This window comes from Gekko japonicus, unplaced genomic scaffold, assembly GCF_001447785.1.
Source record: "Gekko japonicus isolate JY-2015 unplaced genomic scaffold, Gekko_japonicus_V1.1 scaffold528, whole genome shotgun sequence".
Classification (NCBI taxonomy): Eukaryota; Metazoa; Chordata; class Lepidosauria; order Squamata; family Gekkonidae; genus Gekko; species Gekko japonicus.
The window spans coordinates 3,190-29,250 of record NW_015170290.1 but is presented as its reverse complement, the minus strand read 5'-3'; the positions used below and the strand labels follow the sequence as shown (position 1 = coordinate 29,250).

Sequence of the window (26,061 nt, the reverse complement as noted above, 5' to 3'; positions counted from 1 at the left end):
AAAACACAACAATTAAAATCATACAAAGTTACAGTCAGCTTCTAGCATCCTTCAGATTGCTAATAAAGCATTGCAGCTCAGCAAAATAATATCCTCTGGAAAAAGAGCTGCCTTACATTGCTTCTGAAACAGTAGAAGAGAAGAAGTTCTCTGGACAATCTCAGATAACCCCAATCCTCTGGGATGGGCTATCGCAAAGAATGTCTGCAGGCTGGCTGTGGAAGTCTGTACCAAAGAAGCATCAGATACTACTAGAAGTAATAGGCATATGTGTCTGTATAGGACAGTGTGAGTTTTCTGGAAAATTTTCTGATGGATCTAAATAGGGTGTGAACTGATCTAGCATGTCCAGTTAAAAAAAAGTCCAAAAGTACCCATGTTAACTTTATGTCCAAATAGCAATTGATGCTGAAATGTTTTATTAGTAAGCAAATCAACTGTAGCTTAAGATGTTCAGACAAATTCAAGGCTTTATTGGGAAATTATTCTTGCTAGAGTAATACTTAACAAAAATTTGACCAGCTCAGCCAGTAGGTAAAAGCCAGTACAGTGTAGTGGTATTGGACTAATATCTGGGGAGACCCAGTTTCAAATTCCCGATCATGCAGTAGAAGCTTGCTGAGTGACTTTGGGCCAGTCACACACACTCAGCCCTAATGTACCTCACAGGATTGTTGTGAGGATAAAATGGAAGAGAGGAGAATGATGTAAGCCTCTTTGGGTCCCCATTGGTGGGGTACAAGCAAATTAAATAAATTTAATACTTTAATTTTTATTTGGTTTATTATATGAATTTGTGGATTCTCTCCTTTTTTAATTAAGTGAAATATACATCTGCACAATTCCTAGGAAGAATCACCTGGAAAATTTAATTCTAGCTTTGAAAGTGCCAAGCTTGCCCAATTTTGTATTGGTATTACATTGGTATTACATTGATGAATCAATGAATCTTTAGAAGTTGAAAATATCCACAGAAAATTAAGCTTTGGAAATTTTCACATATCACTATGCAGGTAGAGACAGTCCTCTGGGTTGATTCAGGTCCCAGGTTATGAAAGATTTCATAGGTGATAGTTGGTGCCTAGAGTTGAGCCCAGAAAGTAATAGGATGCCACTAAAGTCAAAATGTGTGTGATACACTCATGGCAACCCACACCAGGTAATAAATAGGCCAAAATTGTTTTGTGCTTATTAAAGATTACAAGTTAACTGTTTGGCAGCCCCCAGCCCTGTCACATAAGAGGGGAAGATGTTGATATCTGAACAGCTTATGTCAGATGTGATAAAATATGTATGGACTGTTGTCATTTGTAGCCTTTTTCCAGTTTGCTGTTTTGAAATTTAATCTCCATTGTCCAGTAGAACACAATAAGTTCTGATGTTATAACTATGTAGCCATGTATTGTTCTGTGCCTTGTTTTGATATCATGCCTTGACAACACTGACTCAGACTTTTATCTCTGCTGTGTCCAAACTTGTTGTACTTGTGCTGATTTTATTTTTAAGACTTTGAACCTTACAAAGGAGATTGGGTGCAAGCTGAATATGTTATTAACCCAACGACTTGGAGCAGTGAAGCAGTTTCTGTAAAGCCCTTGAGATATAAGAGAATTGACAAGGTAGGCATATTTCCTGATCTAGTTTTGAGGGGTGGTTACAAATATTTTCTCAAGTGCTGTAATGTAAGGATGATGGGTAACTTAAGAAACTTCTACACTGGTAGCTGGTGCTAGAGTAAAACTTCCAAAATTGAGCTACTCAAGGGTACATCCCCATACAAACATGACGAAATTTAGTTATGGCTTCTAGGCAATCTGACAGCTTTAGTTTTGTGAGGGCACTTAAATCTCCTTTTAGGGAAAACTCTCATCACCCTGTATAAGGTTGTCATTACCAGCGTTCCTTCTAGGAAGCCATGATATTTAAGCTGCTTTAGTCAATTTTATATTTATATTTGTTGTTGTTGTTGTTGTTCAGTCGCACAGTCGAGTCCGACTCTTCGCGACCCCATGGACAATCTCCCGCCAGGCTCTCCTGTCTTCCGCCGTCCTCCGAAGTTGGCTCAATTTCATGTTCGTTGCATCGCTGACACTGTCTAACCATCTCATCCTTTGCCGTCCCCGTCTTCTTTGACCTTCAATCTTTCCCAGCATCAGGGTCTTTTCCAGTGAATGCTCCCTTCTCATTTGGTGGCCAAAGTATTTGAGCTTCAGTTTCATTATCTGGCCTTCCAGGGAACAGTCAGGGTTGATTTCTTTGAGGATTGACTGATTTGTTCTTCTTGCAGTCCAAGGGACTCTCAAGAGTCTTCTCCAGCACCATAGTTCAAAAGAATCTATTCTTCGGCGCTCGGCCTTCCTTATAGTCCAACTCTCACAGCCATACATGACTACTGGGAATACCATTGCTTTGACCATGCGGACTTTTGTTGGCAGGGTGATGTCTCTACTTTTTATCATGCTGTTTAGGTTCGCCATCGCTTTCCTCCCAAGGAGCAGGCGTCTTTTAATTTCATGGCTGCAGTCACAGTCTGCGGTGATCTGGGATCCCAGGAACGTGAAGTCTGTCACTACTTCCACGACTTCCCCTTCTATTTGCCAAGGAGTGATGGGGCCGGATGCCATGATCTTAGTTTTTTTGATGTTGAGCTTCAAGCCCACTTTTGCGCTCTCCTCTTTTACTCTGAGCAAGAGGCTCTTTAGATCCTTTTCACTTTCAGCCATTAGAGTGGTATCATCTGCATATCTGAGGTTGTTGATCTTTTCCCCAGCAATCTTAATTCCCGCTTGTGATTCATCCAGGCCAGCATTTCGCATGATGTACTCTGCATATATATTAAATAAGCAAGGTGACAGTATACATCCTTGTCGTACTCCTTTTCCTATGCTGAACCAATCAGTTGTTCCGTATCCGGTTCTAACTGTCGCTTCTTGGCCCTTATACAGGTTTCTCAAGAGACATGTGAGGTGGTCTGGTACTCCCATCTCTTTAAGGACCTGCCATAGTTTGTTGTGATCCACACAGTCAAAAGCTTTAGCATAGTCAATGAAGCAGAAGTAGATATTTTTCTGGTACTCTCTTGCTTTCTCCATAATCCAGCGAATGTTGGCAATTTGATCTCTAGTTCCTCTACCTCTTCGAAACCCAGCTTGTACTTCTGGTAGTTCTCTATCCACGTACTGTTGAAGCCTAGCTTGTAGGATCTTGAGCATGACCTTGCTAGCGTGTGATATGAGTGCAATTGTGCGATAGTTTGAACATTCCTTGGCATTGCCCTTCTTTGGGATTGGAATGTATACTGATCTTTTCCAATCCTGTGGCCACTGTTGCGTTTTCCAAATTTGCTGGCAAATGGAGTGCAGAACTTTAACAGCATCATCTTCTAAGACTTTGAATAGCTCAGCTGGAATACCATCACCTCCACTAGCTTTGTTGTTAGTAATGCTTTCTAAGGCCCATTTAACTTCACATTCCAGGATGTCTGGCTCAAGGTCAGTGATTATACCGTCGTGTTTGTCAAGGACATTGAGGTCTTTCTTGTATAGTTCTTCTGTGTATTCTTGCCATCTTTTCCTAATCTCTTCTGCTTCTGTTAGGTCCCTACCGTTTTTGTCCTTTATCATGGCCAGCTTTGCATGGAACGCTCCCTTGATTTCTCCAACTTTCTTGAAGAGATCTCTAGTCCTTCCCATTCTATTGTTTTCTTCTATTACTTTGCACTGTTCATTCAGGAAGGCCTCCTTATCTCTCCTTGCTGTTCTCTGGAAATCTGCGTTCAGTTGGGTAAATCTTTCCTTTTCGCCTTTGCCTTTCGCTTTCCTTCTTTCCTCTGCTATTTGTAAAGCCTCATCAGAAAGCCATTTTGCTTTCTTGCATTTCTTTTTCTTTGGTATGGTGGTGATTGCTGCCTCCTGTACGATGTCACGAACCTCTGTCCATAGTTCTTCAGGCACTCTATCTATCAAATCCAGACCCTTGAATCTATTCTTCACCTCTACTGTATATTCATCAGGGATGTGATCTAGGTCAAACCTGAATGGCCTCATGGTTTTCCCGATTTTCTTCAGTTTAAGTCTGAATTTTGCAATGAGTAGCTCATGATCTGAACCACAGTCAGCTCCAGGTCTTGTTTTTACTGACTGGATAGAGCTTCTCCATCTTTGACTGCAAATTATATAGTCAATCTGATTTCGGTGTTGCCCATCTGGTGATGTCCATGTGTAGAGTCGCCTCTTAGGTTGTTGGAAAAGGGTGTTCGCTATGACCAGTGTGTTCTCTTGACAAAACTCTGTTAACCTTTGCCCTGCTTCATTTTGCTTTCCAAGGCCAAACTTGTCTGTTATTCCAGTTACCTTTTCACTTCCTACTTTAGCATTCCAGTCCCCTATGATGATGAGGACATCATTTTTTGGTGTTAGTTCTAGGAGGTGTTGTAGGTCTTCATAGAACCGGTCTACTTCAGCCTCTTCTGCATCAGTGGTTGGGGCATACACTTGAATTACTGTGATGTTGAATGGTTTGCCTTGGAATCGGACAGAAATCATTCTGTCATTTTTGAGATTGTATCCCAGTACTGCCTTTTGCACTCTCTTGTTGACTATAAAGGCCACACCATTTTTTCTACGAGATTCCTGGCCACAGTAGTAGATATAATGGTCTTCTGAGTTAAATTCGCCCATTCCTGTCCACTTTAGTTCACTGATTCCTAGGATATCGATGTTCAGTCTTGCCATCTCATTTTTGACCACGTCAAGCTTACCTTGATTCATAGATCTTACATTCCAGGTTCCTATGTAGTATTGTTCTTTGCAGCATTGGACTTTCCTTTCACCATCAGACACATCCACAACTGAGGGTCCTTTCGGCTTTGGCCCAGCCGCTTCACTCTTTCTGGGGTTACTTGTACTTGTCCTCTGCTCTTCCTCAGTAGCATATTGGACACCTTCCGACCTGAGGGGCTCATCTTCCGGCGTCATATCTTTTAGCCTTTTGATACTGTCCATGGGGTTTTCTTGGCAAACATACTGGAGTGGGTTGCCATTACCTTCTCCGGTGGATCACGCTTGGTCTGAGTTCTCTGCTGTGGCCTGTCCGTCTTGGGTGGCCCTTCACGGCATAGCCCACAGCTTCATTGAACTGCGCAAGCCCCCTCGCCACGACAAGGCAGTGATCCATGAGGAGGTTATTTATATTACAACATTATAATATAAATTATATTTATATTACAACATTATAATGTTAACCTTGTCCTACATAACTGCTGTAAGTTGGCCTGAGTGTCTGGCAGTCTTCCCTAGACTCTACAGGACCTGATATTTCTAAACTGTGTGCCCCTCTGGTAGTTACTCAGCACCTGAATGCATAGTGGGAGCTTGTCCAAGGCCAACTCCCAATCCTATCGTGATTAGAGGTGAGGAAGCATAGTAATGTTCAAGCATATCCTCTGTCGTATTGCAGTGATTTGAAATGTTCTTCCATATATTTGCATTGGAGCAACCAATACTAGCATCCCGGAATCTGTCTTAAACCAGTATTTGGTAAATTTAATATTTCGTATAATCCTCTTAATTTATAGAAGAAAACAAATTAGCTATGCTGATCTAAAAATTGACAACTGAAAATAAGTGTGATACTATGTAATGTTACATTTCTGTATAGTGATCATGCAAAAATGGCAGCAGTTAGCTGTTGCAAGACAATAAAGGTTCATCTTTGAAGAGTATAAATACAGCTTTTTGTCATGCTTTCCTGCTTCCCTCAAATGTGGAGCGTGGTTTCAGGGATAGGGGCTCTTGAGCTAAAATGTTCACCCAGGCATTAGCATTTGGAAATCTCAGCGAACTGGACTTTTCTCCCTATGCCCACATGCTGCACATCTAAAGTATAGAACTGTGGTTTGTGGGGAAGAAACAAGCTTCAATTTGACCAGGTTCCTACAAATGGGCATTTTCACAAATTAGAGCTTGAGTCAAGGCCTATCAGATCATGAGGTGTTTGATTGCACTTGTTACTTAATTGGGGGGCAGTTTATGCCCATCACTGTCTGAACTTTTTTGCTAAGACAGCTGAATGTAGCCAAGGTTGTTCTTGTATGAAGAGTTATTGGACATTTTGAGATACTGTTATCTCTGGTAACCTCAGCCTAAGTATGCATTAAGTAGTGTAAAGGGATATTTTGCTAGATCAAGGTGGGTAGCCGTGTTGGTCTGAAGCAATAGAACCAAGTTAAGAGTCCAATGGCACCTTTATGACAAACAAAGTTTTATTCAAGGTGTGAGTGTTCATGTGCATGCACACTTTGTCAGATGATGAAAAAAAAGTTTTTATTATGTCTAATGGTAACTGTAATTGTTGCAGGTTCAGATTTCCAGTGTTTGCGGAAGAATTGGTGTGGTAGATGACAGTATGTTTTTCACTATGGATTCATTAATACTTCCTGATGGTTATATGCCCCGTAGACATGATCTGGTCAATGTGGTAGTGGTGGAGAGTAACCAGTCGTGTTATACTTGGAGAGCGCTTTGCATGACTCCATCAGAAAATAATGGGTAAATCTAATTTCATAGAGAATTCCCTGGTTTGTGCTTAAAAAGTTTCTGTGCCCATGAGAAAACAAGTGTCTGACAGAGTACAATGTGATTCCTTCTTGGGTTTTCTGAACAGCGTAATCTGCTAAAGATTAGTTTGTAAACTGTCTCTGTACCATTGCAGGGTATTGTTTTTCTTAAAATAATAAATCTGTTTGGGTTTTTGAAAAATGTGTAAATCTTTTCCTGGAAGTGCAAGTTCTCTACCCGTGCCAAGAATTTAATGTGCAAGGGAAATCTTGTATGCCTCTGCTCTCTTGTGTAGGTTCTCTTGACTATCATTGCAAATTCTATTTCCTTAATCAAGGATTATTTGATTCAGGGAATACGTGTTTCCGTAAAACCTTTAAGCGGATTTAGAATGTTACAGCAACAGTAACTAATGTAGGACTTCAGGGTTGTGGTGGTGCCTTTCTGTCCTCAATTCTTGCGGGAGTTTGTAGTGTAGTGTTTGTAATAGTATAGTGACAAACTTCGTGTGTATTGAAGCAGTTTTGCAAATAAGTCCATAAGAGCTACTAGCATACCCAAAATGTTGTTTCATCCTAAAGATGCATCCATAAACATAGAAACCACTTTTAAATCTCAAATAATGGGCAGAAGTAACATGTGTATTAGAAAGCACAAGCAGGTTAAAATGCTGTTGTAAATCACCTCACCTAACCACACTCACATGCACACAGAATTCTTTCATTGCGTGGCACTGAGCTAATTAAAAGCCAAAATGATTTTTTGCCCAGACTGGCAGAGGTGTGCTTTCACTAACTAATGATCAAAATAGATGAGATGTTCTCTATCATTTTTCAGAAACTAAATTTCAAGTGTATGTAGACCCAAATGTGGATTAAAGTCAGGAAGGAAGTGGGGCTTAATCCTAACACTCTGTGCGATTTCACCTAGCAACAAACTCCACTCATTAATCCTAAAAGAAAAAAGACACTTTTTTTCTCCCAACCAAATCCAGTCTTTTGTTTTTTCAAAACATTTACAAAGTGCACCAGTGAGATGCTATGCTATGTTGGGAAGAATTAATGTTCTCTAGAGCTGCATGTGCCTGAAAAATAGCTTAAAAGATTGAGAAGTTCATGGCTTTCATTGCACATAATTAAACATTGAGTTAATTTACTGATTCTTGATCAGCTCAAAAAAATGCAAAGGGTGGTGCTATTTTTAAATTAAGCAAGAATAATGTTACCTTGTTGCAACAGAAAAATCTTGTGCCAATTTAAAGACTACCAAATTTATGGTAGCAAAACTTTCATGAAGTTGAGCACCCTATCAGATGCATGAAGTGACAATCCAGTCAACAAGACTTTATGCAGAGAGAGTGTGACACATCTATGTAGAAGTCAAAATGATATCAGGATCGTTGATAGGTTTGGTTGGTGGTAATACCAATTAGTCTTCAAGGCTCATTCTTCAACATACTTGTTTCTGTTCATTCAGAAGGATAAAAGCCTGTTTCTAATCAGTATTTGTCTCATATTAAGCATTTCATTCAGTATATTTTTTTAAACTGCTGGAGTTGTATTTTGACTATTGGTGTACATGTAGTTGGTGGAAAAAGCCATGCATTATTTGGAATAACAAGCTATTTGTGTCTTGTGATGTAACACAATTTTGTTTTCTTACAGGACATCTTCAACCAGTGGAGTGAACTTGAATGAGCCATATGAAAATTTGTTGAAGGACAAAGGAGGTCTCAAGGTGTCAGAAACAACAAACTTTGGAACACTCAGACTAGGAGAGAAAAAAAGCATGGAAGTCTGGATTGAGTAAATTGCTTGCTTTTTGACTATTTAAATTTTTCCACTTGACTATCCAAAGTCAGATTTGAACCCTAAAACATAACGTGCTTCTTCCTCAAAGTGAACTTGTGCTGTAGGTTATTATTATGGGTTCTTTCCACTTCACTCCTAGCACTCCCCCCCACACACACACACACACTGTTGTTCCAGGGACACTGAGGTCTCAGAATTGGGAGGGCTTAGGGTTATATCATCCCTATTAGCTGACTCCTCGTCTCTCTGTCCCTCTCTCTCTCTGGCATGGACTTAGACCAACATCCTCCTCCTCGACCTCAGCTGTTGCTCCCTTTTATCCTGGTCTCTCCCTGTATCTGCCTTCCATCTCCCTCCTGTTCTGTGGAGTGAATGGTCAACCCTCTAGCTGTCTTTGCTTTCCATCTTCCCATTGGTTCTCTTAATGCTCCCCTTAAAGCCCGCTTTCCCAACTCCTCCCTCGTTCCTTCTCTTGCCTGTTTGTCTCGGGTGTAGCTGGATCTTCCTCTCTTCTCCCCGGTGTTCCTGTTGCATTCCCACGTAAGGATCCCTTCTCTTCAGTGGTTTCCCTTCCCCATTCCCTCCTGCCTCGAGGCTTCGGGAGCTCTGCCCTTTAACTTTACTGATACCCTGGGCAGGCAGGCTCCCCAGGACCTCAGGAGGCGGGGCGCCATTTGTCCGTGGCCGGCCTTCCTCCACTCTCCTTGCCACCAGCAGCATGGCTGGTTCTTCCTGTCAGGAAAGAGGGAAATGTCGGGGAATATTCTGTTCTCTCATGGTTGGCTTGGGGCTGCCTGAAGCCAGCCGTCAGTCCCTGGGTGGCGTGGAGCCCCTTGGTCAGGGCTCAGTGGAAGTTATCTTCGGTAGGTCCGGCCGTTCTGGGCAGCGAGTCCTGGACTGGACAGTTACTTAGATTTTATTTGTCCAAGTGTATTTTAGGGGAATGGGTATCTTTAAGATAGGATGGATAGTGAAACTGCCAGCTTACTTTTGCCAGTAACTGCTGCACAGGAACCATGACGTTTGTATGTGAGAGAGAGAGGGGGTAACAGTGAGCTCTGACTCGTGAAAGCTCATGCTTAAATAAATGTTGCTAGTCGTTAAGCCACTGGACTTTGCTTTTCGATTGCCATAAGGCTAGTCCAGTCTCGTCTAATGAGGGTAAGCAGGGTCAGTCCTAGTTAGTATTTAGATGGGAGACCACCAAGGAAATCCAAGGTTGCTATACAGAGGCGGTCAATGGCAAACCACCTCTGTTAGTCTCTTGTCTTGAAAACCCTATGGGGTTGCTATAAGTCAGCTGTGACTTGATGGCACTTTCCACCACCACCACCATGAAAACGTATATCACCGGGAGAGCCAATTAAAACTATGGATTTATATCAGTTGTCCATTTATTTCTTACAGGCAATTTAGCCACTTTTACATTAACATAAACCTAGTAGCATTGTATGTCATGGTGAATGGGTGGATGTAGCTGTACCTATACAATTATTTGAATCTTATTTCCCTTCCCTCTCTCCACCCAGCCAGGTTGAAAGCAAATAGAAAAAATAGTCACAGGCTCTCTAGAATATAGGGGAGCATTAGAGGTGACTTGTCAACTTGTCCTGGAAGCAGTTACTAAGAAGTGATTGCAAAGAAAGCAGGAACTCTGTTGTACTAAGGGCTTATTACCTTTTGCTTGCCTATAATGTAACACTAGCATGGTTTTTTGAATATGGTTGTTAGCATGCATAAAACTGTAGAGACGCAGCATAGTATCACCAACATGTAACCCAAACTGGGTGTACTTTATTATTCACACTAAAATTAAGATGTATTCTTCTAACTATTGGTATAATGTCTGAACTCTATTAAAGTATTGCCTTGTGTAATCATCAGCTCAAGTTTGAAACTTCCCAAAAATCTTAACCTTATATCCTTGATGGCTTGGTTGCAAACACTGTTTCCAATGTGGTTGAATTCCTCCTAGCCCATTAATTTAAATGTGGTTCTAATACCTTATGCTTGTTTATTTAATTTTTAATTGTCTGTGTTACCTCAAATACCTGTTGGGATAAAAAGGACTGGGGGGAAGAAACAGAATGATCATCTTATATCTTGAAATGTTTCTTTAAAGCCAACATTAGGCTTCAATGTTCCCTTTTTAGGAATAAAGGGCAAACAGCACACTGTTTGATTAGCTGCAAGTTAGGTGACTGGGAAAAAGCGAAACAATTTTGTCTTCAAATGCCAGGAGAAGACCCCAAGAATTCTTCAGCATCTCTAACATCAGCCATTACACCAAGTAAATATACATGAACATATTAAACATAACAAATGGCTATGTCTTGTCTGTCCCTAAAAAAGCCCCTGCATGTCAGACAGTGTAATTTGGCTTAATTTGATATATCTTTCTTAAAAGTAGATCTAAAGAAAATGGGAGACCAAGAGAAGTCCGTTATTGGAAGATATGAAAAACTAAGCAATGACAAAGAAAATATAGAAGGAAAAACATTGCCCAGTACAGAGATCTCTCTGCTTCCTGGTACAAAGACTCGCATAGTGATTTTATGCACAGCAAAGTAAGTGTACTTTGTTTTAGCATAAATGTTTTCAAGATATGTTCTTTTAAGTCCTTCAGAGAGTCAAAGATAAGCTGTAAGGTTTTAGCGGTGGCTCAAGTGGTTAAGATGCTGAACTGCAGGCTGTGGAAGGTCAGTAGTTCAGCAGTTCGAGACCCGAGTGTGCCGCATGATGGAGTGAGCTCCCGTCTCTAGTTCCAGCTCCTGCCAACCTAGCAGTTCGAAAGCAAGAAATTTCAAGTAGATAAATAGGGACCACTTCGGTGGGATGGTAACAGCGTTCCGTGTGCCTTGGTGTTTAGTCATGCCGGCCACATGACCACGGAAATGTCTTCAGACAGCGCTGGCTCTTCGGCTTGGAAACGGCGATGAGCACCGCAACCCTAGAGTCGGACTCAACTGGCTTTCGAGCAAGGGAACCTTTACCTTTATGGGTAATTTATCAATCCATCTAGATTACGCTCTTCACTAACTCCTTTTAAAAAAACTCCTCTTATCATCCCCATCTCCTGGTGCTTCCATATCTTCCATGCCAACATCCTTAGTATTCTCGGAGTCCAGAACTGAAAATTTATTTGAAACAGGAACACTAAATATTGTAGGATTCCCAGGTACGAAAAAAATCTGCTATTTTTTTTCCTGCTTGCTGGCACGGAACATTGTTGCTGTCTCCTCCTCTTCTTTAACATGCCGGCGTTTGCCTTTGAATTCAGAGAGAAATAATTTCTCAGCTTTCAGTTTTGCCCAGCTTTCGTTTATTTAAACATTCAAGGCAAAAATAGCCATAAAACAATAAAGACTGGGTGTTTGCTTTGCAGAAGTGTATGTAGAAGGGATCGTTTCCGACAATATAAAACCACAAAACAAGATAAAGTCATTCACTCATATCTTGCCAAGCAAGGAAAAAGTTTCTTACATCACTAAGGCACCTACATTTCTATAGCATGATGAAGTAGATAATTGATCAAGTCAGGAATTGTTAAATCAAGTGCCATGTGCTTAGAGAGAGTTGGAGAGAGAGAGGTGTGAGCAAGCACAGCAGCGGACTTTTCCATGCCCACTTGGATTTCAACTGCTGTTCGTTGAGATATCGAGTTTATTTATTTATATTTTGATTTTTATCCCGCCCTCCCTGCAGATAGGATCAGGGCGGGTTACAAAGTCACAAAATCTCAACAACAATAGTTAAAATAACTAAAACAGTAATAAAAACAGCAATCAAGGTTCATGTTGCTATGCTCAGTTTAGGCTGATCATAAGAGTCAGCGATGTCAGTAGGGGAGGGCAGAGATGGTTTTTGGATATCCGCCGCCTCAGCTGAAAGCCCAGCAGAACAGCTGTGTTTTACAGGCTCTGCAAAATTGTAATAAATCCCACAGGGGCCCTGATCTTGAGTGGGAGCTTGTCCCACCAGGCCAGGGCAGAAAAGGCCCCAGCCCTGGTTGAGGCTAGTCGGACATCCTTGAGGATAGGGACAACCAGAAAATGTGGGTCAGTTGAGCGCAATGCTCTGCAGGGCACATATGGGGAGAGGCGATCCCAAAGATATGCAGGTCCCTGGCCGTATAGGGCTTTGAAGATTAACACCAGAACCTTGAACTGGATCCGGTACTCTATCGGCAGCCAATGGAGTTGGTGCCGCACTGGCTGAATGCAAGCCCACACACGCGTCACTGTCAGCATATGTGCCGCTGCATTCTTTACTAGCTGCAGTTTCCAGGTCAAGTATAAGGGCAGCCCCACATAAGCGAGTTACAGTATCTTTCAGTCGGTTCTGTTTGAACCATCCAGTCACAGCCTGTAATGCCCTGTCCAGTATCTCCCAGGCAGAGGTACAGCCACATAAACATTGCGTAACTGTTGAACTAGTTGCTCTCCAGACAGCTTACCATTACATGAGTTTAAAACAAGTATAGATACTCATTTTTTAAAAATGTGCTTGAAGGATATTTTTTTTTGGTGCGGTCTGGTCCTGGTATAAGCTAAAGGCACCTAGTTGCTGCAGCTACTTTCTCTGGCCTTGCTTCTGGCTGCTGATAGCTTCCTCTGGCCTTGTCAATGGTCTTGGCAATGGCTTCCACTGATGGCAGGCCCTTGAGGGAGCAATTACATAAGTCACTACTTGAACACATGCCTGGGCTCATTAGTTGGAGAGACTTGCATCCCCTCTGTCTTTTTATTTTTCCAAATAGCTGCATCAAACAGTGCTCTTGAGGGGCAGCTAAGGAATCTAAAACATTTCAGTCTGTTGGGTTCTATTAACGTGACTCATGACTAGCCCCCAAGCACATCCTTTTACAGCTGGTAGTGGTTTGGCATGTTTTTTATTAAATCTCAAACTGCCAGATGCAAACTTGAATCCATTGTCTGTCTCTGCTAATCAACTATCTAGTCCTTACTTTGCACTCCAAGTTTGCTGTTTACAAAACATTGGTCAAGTACTCTTTACTTGTCTGTCTTGCTGAAAACATGTCTTTTTTGACTCATGTAATAATAGCTCTTCCTGTATATCTTTTTCATATATGGCTTTAATGACATTCTTGCCTTTAATTTATTCCCTTCAAGGAATCCTGGTCGCTGTAGAGAACTCCTGTTGCTCTGTTTTTCTGACTGCATTATTGGGCGCTACATTGAAGCAACTATAGTAACTGAGGAAGAGTTGCAAATAGAAGCTACTGAACCTTTTTGCCCAAGAAAACCTCAGATTACTCCAGAGTGCCAGTACACAAAGGCAGTTGTGGCTTTTCCAGAAGGAAAAAGGTACTGTACATTGCAGTAGAATGATCAGCTTTAAGAAATTATAACATTTGTTTTTAATGTAGCTTTTAATTAAATCTGGAGCCTTATTTTGAAAAAGTCTATTCATAAATACTATGCTTTCAGTATAGAGATGGACATTTGCAGAACATGGTACAATTACAGGTGTCTTAGTTGAGGCAAACGCTTAACACTCACATAAAAGGAAAAGATTTTAAATGTGTGAAACTAGTGCCAAGCTGGTGTGAGCAGCCATTGGGATTTCCAAGAGATGTGTTAGTATGGGGGAGGGGTCTGCATTAGGTCACATACATGTTAGCCGCCCTGAGCCTTCGGGGAGGCCGGGATACAAATCTAAAGAATAAATAAATAAATACAAGCAATGTGAAGATTGGACTAAGTACTCAAGAGCTGTTACTTCAGAAGGTGAGAAACTGTCCATAAAATCAGACTGGTTGCCCAGCTGTGCCACATGAGTTATAATACTGAGGGCCAAACTGGACATGATGTTTTTAAACACATAGGTTTGGATTCCCTGCAGCAGTGCACATGCAGCTCCAGCGTGTGGCAAAAAGCTACCTCCTGTGGGACTTTTGGCTCAGGGGAAATGGGGTGGGGGGCAGAAGCTCCTCAATCCCTTATGTCACAGTTCTGACCCATGTCAGGCCCCTGCAATGTTTTCAAAATGAATTCGCGGGGGGGCGGGGGGTTGATATGGGAAAACCAGACCCAACTAATGAAAAATTGTCCCATCTGATTTGGACCAAATTTGAACAGGTTTTGTCTCTTTACAGCTTTCATGGGTAAAATAGTAATGAAGCAACTGAGTTACCTGAGACCAGTGTTCCCTCTAAGCTGTGGAGTCTTGTGAGCAAAAACTCTACTTTGTGAGCTGTTGGCATTAAAGTTGTGAGCGAGTGATTTAGCTGCTGCATCAATTAGTTTGCTCTGGAGCCATCCTTCCTGAGCTAAGACAAAAATCTGTGAGCCGGAGGCTAAAAAACTGTGAGCTAGCTCACACCAACTCAGCTTAGAGGGAACACTGCCTGAGACTGTTCTGAGAAACTTGTAGTGCTTCTGTCTCCTACTGGAAATGAAACAAGGCCAGATTCACACATGCATGCATGTTACCCACATGGCAGCAGCTGAAAATAGCTCACTAATAAGCCAACCCATTTATTCCTTGCTGTATTGACCATGAGGCCCTCAGTGCCCCTTACAATATAAAGAGATGGTATAGTGAAGTAGATCTATGAAAACAACAGCACAATAGTGCAGTAAAAATGGTGAAATAAGCCCACAGAGGCAAACAGGCCTGATGGGTCTCCCTAGGGAAGAAGACAGATGTCACCACAACTGAAAACTCTATTCTATGTTCCTAATTTCTGAAGGCTGAGTCTCTCAAGTACATTTGAACACACAGTAGAGCTTTGCAAGAGGATATCATTGCCCTAGAAGGATGTTCAGACAGTCTCTTACCATTCCTCCTCTTCTCACCCCAACCCTCTATACATAGTAAAATTGGGAATGGGTTCTGGGCTTAACATGCCTAACATGCTACTGGAAAATGTTGTCCTTATGCATGATGTGACCCTGGTTACAAGGCTGAAGTTGAATTTAGTTTCCTTACACGAGTATATTTTTCTTTTCTTCCCACCCCCACCCCAGTTGAGTTGAATATGTGAGGATTACTTTATATACTGTGAAAATTTACTAATGCTATGTTTTTATTTTTTTTATTAATCATGTATCTTAGGAAGTCAAGGAGACAGCTACCAAGTTTCATTCCTCAGTATCCTGTTCCAGATAGATTAAGGAAATGTGTGGAAAACAGATGGGATGTTTTGCTTTTCAAACCGCATCTTGGAGAGGTAGGATGGTATAGCTGCAGCAGAAATTACTTTCAGATTAAACATACAGATGCATAATGTGCATGCAGCTGTAGCTTTCACACGTACAGTATTCCCATCCTTAATACTGTTTAGTTCTGATATGTGCTTGCTTTTAGTGGCTATTTCATAGATTTGGAGTAGTACAGGAATGGGAAAAACTGAAAATAGGGCCTAGGGTTATACTAAAACAAATCTGATGAACCATAATTATTCCTCATTCTGTGAATGTTGAAAGGCTCATATGCAACTGCAGATTGGTTGAAACCAATCAGGAAGAGATTAACCCTTCAAGCCCCACAAGATTTTGCTAACTGAAACCAAGCATCCCATGCTGTTAGCATTTAAAGGAGAAAAGGCAGCTTTTTGAAAGAACATGTAAAGGTTTTTTAATACTGCTAATAATAGTGTGTAGAAAATGCAAAAATAAAAAAAATTCCCCTTTGGGGGGCCAAAAACAAAACAAAAAAACAAACAAAAACCCAAGCCCCTAGGTTTAACCCAGCCTAGCCCAATCTCTTCAGATCTCAGAAGCAAAGCAGGGTCAGCTGAAGTTAGTACTTGGATAGGAGACCACCAAGAAAGACTGGGATTGCTGTGCAGAGGAAGGCAATGGCAGATCACCTCTTTTCATCTCTTGCCTTAAAACCCCCATGGACCTGGATTTGTCATGAGTTGGTTGTGATTTGACAACACTCAGTTATTTGCAGAAAAACCTTAAATCTTAAATAACATTGGGAAGAGGGGCTAAAAGCCCTCAGAATAGTAGAAGCTGTAGCTGTAGCTTTAAGAAATGAATTCCTTATCTGTACATTGCAGTAGAATGATTATGGGGGTTGTTAGGCAGCCACAACAGTATTGCCAGCCTTCAAGCCTTGGTTTCTGTCTGTATCAGGCAGGAGAGAGGCCTTTCCAGGGTTGTTTTGGCCTTTGATGAAGGACACATTGGGGGCATGCATGACACCTACAGCAAGGCAAGCTTGATACTGTGTGATGTGAATGATTCACACAGGTCTGGCTGCTTGCTACTGTTCCACAGCAGCCACCCAAAGAAAGCTAGTGTTGTGTAGTGGTTAAAGTTTCAGGCTAGTATCTGAACCCAGATTTCAGTTGACAATCTGCCATGGAAGCTCACTGGAAAACTGGGCCAGTTACATTTTCTCAACCTAACCTAGCTCACAGGGTTCTTGTGAGGATAAAATGGAGGAGAGGAGCAGGAAAAGTGTAAGGGCTTTCCCTTCTCTGAAAGAGTGGGGGAGGGGAAAATGAGATGCCCTCTGCAAATCCTTGCTGGGCACCTACTTGTTACTACCTATCTGTAGCATTGTGGAAGTACATTAACTACATTCTTAGACAGGCTAATTTACAGTGTGCACATTGTGTGTTACTTGAAACAGAAGTACAGTACCATGGGTCTTAGTGTGTGTTGCGAGTTTTGGGGGTTCTCCAATCTAAACTTTGTCATAAACTTCATTCATTTCAGGGCCTTTGTCTAGCTAACTATGAAGAATTTTTTTCTACTCTGCTGTGGCTTGAGGAAATTCATGAAGAGATGGAATTGAAAGATTTTGCCTTGTGTGGAGTCTCCTTGAAAAGGAATGGGAACTTCCTGGTTCTTGAAGTGCCTGGGATCACAGAGGGTCGCCCCCCCTTATCTATAGGTATGCCATTCTTCATATTGTAATGTAGTGTTAATATTGTAGATAGCAGGGTAGTATTCTAGCCACATTAACAGCATTATACAAAACACAGTGATACCAACAGTGAAATTATAACCAGCAAAACAACTGTGTATAAAAAATTGTCTTTAGCTAAACAAAGATAATTAAACTACCCAAACTATTTTATGAAAAATAATTTTATATCATGTACACAACAAATTCCAAAGCAATTCATATACCAGTAATATAAAAATTCAAATTGCTTCATTACTATTTTACCTACTGTCTTAACTTTCTAAGTTTCCATGCCTAACATGCTACTGGAAAAGGTTGTCATTATGCATGATATGACCCTGCCAGAAGAAAGCCTTGAATAGGTGTTTTGAAAGAATATGTCTGAGTTTTGGTTTCAGTGATATCCTGTTTTGAGAAAGTGGTTCCTACTTGAAAAATCCTTGCCAAGCGAAATGTGGAACAACATTGCTAGCGTGCCCATAGGAGGACTTCATCGGGCCCACCGTATTTGGATATCATTATGGCTCGTCTAGTTTCAACTTGGAACGTGGCTTCTGTTTCTGAGAACTGAAGGCACCTGAGCATCTTCAACAGAGTGACTTACAAGCTTTTGATGGGCTGTGGGAACATTTGGCTTTTTGTCCTATGATTTGAGAATTTGAATTTTAATATGGTTGATATGTGAATAATTTGGAATCTGTATTATGAATTGCGTACATGATATAAAATTAATTTTCATAGAATAGTTTGAGTAGTTTAATTATCTTTGTTTAGGTAAAAACTTTTTTTATTTACGCAGTTGTTGTGCACGTTATTGTGTTGTGTTGTGCAAGACGGGGTGAGCTCCCGTCTCTAGTTCCAGCTCCTGCCAACCTAGCAGTTCGAAAGCAAGAAATTGCAAGTAGATAAATAGGTACCACTTCGGTGGGAAGGTAACAGCGTTCCGTGCGTCTTGGTGTTTAGTCATGCCGGCCACATGACCATGGAAACGTCTTCGGACAGCGCTGGCTCTTCGGCTTTGAAACGGAGATGAGCCTAGAGTCGGATTCGACTGGCTTTCGAGCAAGGGAACCTTTACCTTTTTTACTGTGCACGTTAACAGCATTGGCAGCTGTTACCAACTATACTTTGTTATAAAATAACTGTACAGTTGTTATAAAATAGTTTTTCTAGTGTGAAATATGGTACAGTTTAAGACAAAACCTGCTTTTCTTTAAATGGAATCTGTTTCTATTAAGCATCCCAAGTTATTGAGACTAAGCGTGCACACATGGTTGCAGTCTTTATTTTGCAGGATGGCTTAAGACATGTTAAAATTGCCATATTAGCCTGTGTACATATTTTATTCATTAAAATTCTGACCTATTGGAAGAGTTCTCAAGCCACAGATAAAACAGTTTCCAATTTTTTGGGAAGATGGCAAGAGCCTGCTGATCACTCTTCTGTGCATTAGTTTTTATTTTAAAGAGGTATATCCTACCACTCCCAAAAAATCTCAGAAATTCCACATAGCATCCATAGGGTAACAGTGAATGATTAAATCCAGCTAGCAAAACACCAGGTGTGAATAAAGAGATTCATCTTAACATTGTATTTAAAGTCATCACTGAAGCCCTGAAAATAGAAGTGCTTTACTTTGCTTAAGTTCCCTGTTACATAGACAGAGATCCTGTTGTAAGTTGTATGAAGAGGAAATGGTTTCATGTGTGTGTTCTAAATTAGGTGACAAAGTGATATTGAAGACCCAAGATTACTTGGAGCAAATAAGTTATATTGCCTCTGTCACTGAGGTAAGCTGCTTTTGCTTTATTTATTCATTCATACCCTACCTTCCCATTGGTGACTCAAGGTGGCTTACATTGTTCTGCTCTCCTCCATTTTATCCACACAGCAACTCTGTGAGGTAGATGAGGCTAAGAATGTGTGACTGTCCCAAGGTCACCCAGCAAGCTTCCATTGCTGAGTGGGGATTTGAACCTGGGTCTCCCAGATCTTAGCCTGATACTTTAACCACTACATTATACAGGGTTGCGGGGTGGGGGAATGGAAAGTGGATGCAAAAACACTTTTGTCTTGAGATTGATTGCAGGTAGCCCTTTTGCCTTAGAATTAATTTCATTAAGAGTTTTTTTGTGTTTGAGTTTGGTAAATTTCCACAGTTAAGTGCTTCTGTTAAAACACGTATAGAAATATAATTTGATTAGCATATAATAATTTTAGGAGGACTGAAGTTCAAGCTCTGTCTTCTTCCTCTTACGTGTAGATTCATGAAGAAGAACTTACTCTAAGGCTTAATCCAGAATTTGAACATGCTTATAATGGTGAACCCATGGATGTGGAGTTTACATTTAGTAGGTATGCGCTGTAGACTTGACAGTTGTATACAGGGTGTTTTATGAATCACATGTATGCAGTTGAAAAGATTTGGGAAGCTCATTCCAGATCCTTCAATTGTGTGTGTTGTAGAGGTTTTTACACAAGAGAAAAAGTAGTTAATCCTATTAGGTTTCCATGTACGGAGTAGTGTTGATTTAATGGCCTTGTTCTCATTAACATAATAGTAACATTGTGCATAAAGATGACTGATCTTCACTAAAAGTGAGATCATCCTAATTTAGAAAACCTTTTGTTATCTAATTTTAAATGTAGTATAGCTTTATCCATCTTTAAAGAAATGTTGAATAATACCTTGTATAATTGTCTTTAGCTGCTAATGAGAAATGGTTGAACTGAAACTGTTGGCTTAAGTCATTTCCATGTCTTTATAAATACAGCCGTAGCTCAAATACGTTGATTGTGCACACTGTTATGAGTTCCAGAAACACTAGTTCTAGTTTCTGTTCTGATCTCTTGATAGGACTACTACCAGGAGGTGCCATTTTGCTGTAGAACAAGCCATCCATCTGCGAGAAAAGGGTAGGGTATGTCTTCTGTAATGAAAGACCCAGCCTGTTCCAAACAGACTGCTACCAAGTGGAGGCTGCTTTAAACTATTTCTGTGTAAGGGTTACCCCATACCCCACTCAGTTCAGATGGCAAACTGTTATGCTACTGATGCCACTGAAATAACTCTTTGACTGATGTGTCAACTCTACAGAGCTAATCATCTTGGACAGGAGAAAGGGAATTTATTTAGAGCTCCTCTGGGAATCTTCAGCCTTTTAATCAATTATGCTCTTGTATGGTCTGGACTAAATCACAGTAGTCTTATTGACATGTATATATAGAGAGAGGTTTCATATACAGCTTGAGGGGAATTGGATGTCATGCCATCTTCAGGACATATCTGCCCTACCTGCCCTTTCTCTCCCAATCTGCCTGTAAGTCTTTTCCTTCTGGCTCCTCCATATATACACATGCAGGGCTCTTTTTGTAGCAGGAACTCATTTGCATATTAGGTGACACACCCCTAATGTAGCCAACTCTCCAAGAGCTTACAGTAGCTCCTGTAAGAAGAGCTCTGTAAGCTCTTGGAGGATTAGCTACATTAGGGGTGTGTTGCCTAATATGCAAAGGAGTTCCTGCTACAAAAAGAGCCCTCTGAAGCTGTACAAATGTTCAAACTGGGCTATATCTAAATGTCCCTGATACCATGTCTGTTGGAAGTGCTAGCCCTTTTAGTGAGCACACATACAATCTGCATATATGTGCATGCATCTGTGTATAAGAAACAACAAACATACTTTACAAATGAAACCAGGGGTCAGTACCTGGATAAATGTGTAGTTCCAATCATATGTGCAGCTGTATGTGTGGTGAGTGTAACATGGGAATTACACATAAGGAAAAATCAAGTGTGTGCTATAGCTGTGTTTACTGTAACTCATGAACAGGGCTACTGTAAATGATTCCCATGTATGAATGACGACTAGCATGATAGTTGAAAGTGCTAGTGTTTCTATATATTTCTGTAGTTCATCCAGAAAGGCATGGATTGATCTTTTTGAGACTAAAGAGCCAGAAACAAGTTTTTTCTGCTTCCATAACATTTGCTGCTATTAAAGGAGGAGTTCAGTTGATGCAACTGCAGTTCAAAATAACACAGCATCCTGTTCTCTTGGCCTGTCCAAAGTTTTATTTCCAGACAGTCTTGGAGTGCAGTCTCCTCAAGTAGTCAAGCACTGGTGTCCTGGCAGTGCAGAAAGACTGAGCACCACACAAGGAGACGAGGTAAACAGCTGCTTAGCAGTGTATTGTTGGTTTTTTGCTTAGATGGCTTACTACTTTGAGTGTCAAAATGATGAGCACCAAAGCCTTGAATAGGGTTTTTTGCTAATATTGAAAAACTTCAGTGCTGTGTCATGCAATTGTTTGGAACAAACTCTAAGGATGTTTAGTGTTTGGATCTTGGAGACTGCCATTTCATTTAGCAGCTCAGCTCATGACTTCAGTGTAAAAAAAACAAAGACCTGTGCTGCTCTCTCTTCAATCCAAATGCTTTTTTCAAACTCTTTTCAAGCAGTATTATATCTGGAAAGCAGTTTGAAGGCTTTTTAGAATGTGCAGGTAACTAAGCTCTGCATGCAGTTGTCAAGCCATTACTCTTACAGCAAAACGTTAACAATGGTTGCTATTTTAAACTGACAAATGTTGATACTGATTGTATTTTCCCTGTGCTGTTAACAGAATGAGAAGGAGCTAAATGTTAACAAAAAAAGGCTTCCAAAGGAGAACAAGGTGGCCATTATGCATGACATGGTTACTGTTGCCACACAGACAAGTAAGTAGGTATAATTTAATGCTTGCTTTATTTTTCCAAATATTAAGTCATTTTGTATATGCAGTTTAGAAGCTCTTCTGTACCTTTTGCTTATGTGCAGTTGCAAGATGTGATTTTTAAAACTGGGCATACTGTGAGCTTTAGAATACTAGGGAGAGTGTTGAGTTAGAGGGACTGGTGAGACCAAGGCTCAAATATTCACTTAGTCATGAAGCACAATAGCCTTAGGCTGGTAATTCTCAGCTGAAACTATTTTGTAAGGCTATTATGAGGATAAATTGGAGGAAGAGAGATCCATATATGCAATCATGAGCTTCTTGGAGGAAGGGTGCAATAAAAAAATCAAATATAGATTTTCTATAGCAACTTTTTTTCTTAAATATAAATGATTCCCCGCATTGCGGGGAGGGCGGGGTATAAATTGAATAAAACAAATAAATAAATAATATTTCCCACTACTTAATTACTAATAGGTTTTTATAGTCCTTCACTGATTTGGGTGCCATGCTGACTTGTTAAGCAGTTTGATTCATATTGTATTGGGTGAGGCAAATATCTTGTTTGCTATTTGGTGGACATAGGAAATATAAGTTATTTTTAATACAGGGAATGACACAACAACTTCTCAGCCAAGAGACTGTGACGTCTTCAATCCTTTGCTGAATGAGCATCAGAGACTAGCCGTGAAAAGGATACTGAGTGGCGAATGTCGTCCCATGCCTTATATTATCTTTGGGCCACCTGGAACTGGCAAAACTGTAACAATAATTGAAGCAATTTTGCAGGTAAAGGTGAATGGAGTAATTGGGTCTTTCTACTGCCCATGTATAAAACTTAATACAAGGCTTGTTAGTTAAATCTGAACTCTTCTTTCATTCAGTCATCATTTAATCTTAGTTATAAATGAATTTCATTTTTTTTAATTTGAAAAGGAGGGGAAGAACAAAGTTAAGACCTTGTCTACAATAGGGGGATTTTGAGAAGGAAAAGTAGGGCTTGTGATTTGCTTTGTCCACCCTAAAATCTTGGAATAGGACTAATTGCAGTTGTATTGGTATAAACATCATTGGCTTGAAGAGGAGCAAGTCTTTTGCTTGAAAAATGTTGTTAGAAAGCATTTTATTGTAGACCAGAATCAGTCATGTAAAAACTACTTTTGTGTAGATAAAAATTGTCCCAAAGAAAATGTTACACTTACGGAGTCCAGTAGTAGCTCCAATCTCTCTTCACAGAGATGTTTTAATAGCAAGTAGATTTTCAAAAGGGGGAAAATAATATTTTGAGTATAGGTTACTTTGTTTAAAGGGCAAACACTTTTCTTATAACATCACAGAAAACCTTGTTCCAGATCGTATTTTGTTTAGAAGAAGAAGAAGAAGAGATTGGATTTATACCCCGCCCTTCACTACCCAAAGGTGTCTCAGAGCGGCTTACAAACTCCTTTTCCCTTCCCCTCCCCACAACAGACACCCTGTGAGGTGGGTGGGGCTGAGAGAGCTCTGACACAAACTGCTCTTTTTCAAGGACAGCTGCGCCAGAGCTTGTGACTAACCCAAGGTCACATCAGCAGGTGCAAGTGGAGGACTGGGGAATCAAACCCGGTTCTCCCAGATTAGAGTCTGCACACTTAACCACTACACCAAACTAAGGTGTTAATGCTTATTAAGAAGGTCCCAAGAAATAGAGCAACTGTAAAAAAAAACGTTGTGTGTCTTTTTTCCTTTAAAATTTTAGATACATTACAATTTACCAGACAGCCGAATCCTAGTTTGTGCACCGTCAAACAGTGCAACAGATCTGATTTGTTTACGACTTCATGACAGCAACATGTTAAAGCATGGAACTATGGTCAGAGTGAATGCGTCCAGCAGAAATGAAGAGGTAAAGCTGACCTTTTTTCTTTTACTTCATTCTGTCTGAATTGCATATTGGCTTCGTCAGCTTCCCATATTTGCACCTTCCTGTACATATCAGGTAGGTTGTACAGATTTTTTATGTTTTTCAAGAATTTGCATGTTAATATGAACAAACATTTAAGATTTTATTTATAAAACAATATTTACTCTGGGTGATTTGTGACTGATGCAAGGGCCAGCCAATCAGCTCTTTGTAAATATGGCTCCAGTCCAATAAACCAATTTCTCCTAAATTCAGTCTGGGGGAGAGAAGCTGGTACATTTGGCATAGACCAAGTTAATAGCATTCCAAGGCAGCCTTGCTGCTGAAATAACGTATTCACACCAAGTTTGTTTCCTGTATTCTGCAATGCTGATTCTTTTGCCCTTACTTACAGTATTCAGTGCTTGGCTTTCTAACTAACTCTTCCAACTCTAAACCACTTTGGATATCTTGACAGGTGGTATGTTAAACGCATTAAATAAACTAATAGTTGCTGTGGTACCCCTGCTGATTTCATATCTCACTCATGCAGATAAACTGTTCCAGGTCAACCAGCCAGTTTCTCCATGGGGGGGGGGGGTAAAATGGAGAAGTGGAGTGTGCAGTTCTTGTAAGCCTCCCACTGAGACTAGGAGGCATGGTATCCCCAGAGCTGTACACTTTATGGAAGAGATAAGTATGCTTGGGAGTTCAGACTCCTGCAGAAAGAGGACTGATGACCTAAATTACATGATACGCTCACTGTTCCCAGGCCCATCTCAGGGTCCTTTTTGTACTTGAAACTTAATACCCAGCTACATGAGGGCCTGACACAGATCAGGAGTGGAGCATTCAAGGAGAAGAGCCTTAAGCTTTCCTGCTGTGCCATTTTCTTGATTGAAAACATCCTCAAGGACCCAGTGTTTGCTCCATTCGGGAAATGTACTTGTACTGATAAGCAGTGTTCCCTCTAAGCTGAGTTAGTGTGAGCTAGCTCACAGTTTTTTAGTCTCCGGCTTCACACATTTTTGTCTTAGCTCAGGAAGGATGGCTCCAGAGCAAACTAATTTATGCAGTAGCCAAATCGCCCGCTCACAAATTTAATGCCAGGAGCTCACAAAGTAGAATTTGTGCTCACAAGACCCCACAGCTTAGAGGGAACATTGCTGATAAGCTGTGCACAAGTTTCCCCAACAGAGCCAGTGCTCCCCAGAGCCATTTCACATTGAGAAAATACCACGGGCAGCACCTTGAGTCCCCTCTAAAGCACATCATGGACCTCCCACATGCCCTGGGGTTGTGAGCACACAACTCCAAAAGTATGTATGCTGATAGGACCTGGGGACATCCCTGGGATTCAGTATAGTATGTAGTTGTAGTCCTGATATTAATGCCGAAAACTGGAGTCAACACTTTGCTTTAGCATAAGCAGTGTTGCTCTTACAAGAGTTAGTGGTGGACAGTCCAGGTTATGTAGGCTTCTCTCACTATAAAGTAGTGGGAGGCAAGAGTACAAAGGAAGAATGTAAACCAATTCAACATAAAAGCTACCAAAAGAAACTATATAGAAGTGTAGAGAGCTTTGTGAATATGTAGTGCATCTTAAGCAAACGAGGCAACAAGGTTCAGTTTGCAAGAGCAGCCCCTTTTGTCTTCTGTTGCTCACTCAGAATGCCTTAAAATTGTTTTCATGCTACATCTGATTATTGGAATCAAAATCAAGTATATGGTGCTTCACAGATACAAAGCAGTAAACATCTTTCCAATCTTTAAAATTGTACTTTGTGTATCAGTATTCTGCCATTGCTGTAGATTAGCTTTAGAAAGTCATAAATGAAGAAGAAACTGCTTGTTTGTGTTTACGTTCAGTGTCTGAATGATGTAATAAAGCTTTACTGCAAAGACGGAGAAGACATTAGGCAAGCATCTCGGTTCAGGATAATTGTCGTCACGTGCAGCAGTGCTGGAATGTTCTACCAAATAGGAATAAGGTATATGGTGAATGCATGTTTGGGTGTAACACCTGGAACAGATCTGGGACATAAAAATGGGAAGGGTCTTGCTATAACCAAAGAGTCAAAACTACCCTGTCTTTCCCACCCAGTAGCTTGCAGTATACTGTCACATAATGTTTCAGCGTGCATCTTTCTTAACATTTGCTACCTCCTCGCATTATTACTTACTGTTACAAGAGAAATAAAGAAAT

The 26,061-nt window shown here is 40.7% G+C and overlaps 1 protein-coding gene across 1 annotated transcript in view; it reads left to right on the top strand.

The window, feature by feature from the left end:
- LOC107116032 (putative helicase Mov10l1) overlaps nucleotides 1-25,846 on the top strand; it is a gene marked incomplete at its 3' end in the record, with an annotated part of 33,258 nt that extends 7,412 nt beyond the window's left edge. The window contains exons 4-19 of the mRNA XM_015417884.1: nucleotides 1,507-1,619; nucleotides 6,358-6,548; nucleotides 8,222-8,362; nucleotides 10,522-10,658; nucleotides 10,779-10,935; nucleotides 13,501-13,695; nucleotides 15,449-15,563; nucleotides 17,065-17,242; nucleotides 18,980-19,047; nucleotides 19,521-19,612; nucleotides 20,115-20,173; nucleotides 21,330-21,427; nucleotides 21,884-21,977; nucleotides 22,584-22,762; nucleotides 23,712-23,858; nucleotides 25,725-25,846. Coding sequence (XP_015273370.1) covers nucleotides 1,507-1,619; nucleotides 6,358-6,548; nucleotides 8,222-8,362; nucleotides 10,522-10,658; nucleotides 10,779-10,935; nucleotides 13,501-13,695; nucleotides 15,449-15,563; nucleotides 17,065-17,242; nucleotides 18,980-19,047; nucleotides 19,521-19,612; nucleotides 20,115-20,173; nucleotides 21,330-21,427; nucleotides 21,884-21,977; nucleotides 22,584-22,762; nucleotides 23,712-23,858; nucleotides 25,725-25,846 — 2,086 coding nt within the window. The remainder of the gene's footprint in view (nucleotides 1-1,506; nucleotides 1,620-6,357; nucleotides 6,549-8,221; nucleotides 8,363-10,521; nucleotides 10,659-10,778; nucleotides 10,936-13,500; nucleotides 13,696-15,448; nucleotides 15,564-17,064; nucleotides 17,243-18,979; nucleotides 19,048-19,520; nucleotides 19,613-20,114; nucleotides 20,174-21,329; nucleotides 21,428-21,883; nucleotides 21,978-22,583; nucleotides 22,763-23,711; nucleotides 23,859-25,724) is intronic.
- Nucleotides 25,847-26,061: the final 215 nt, after the last annotated feature.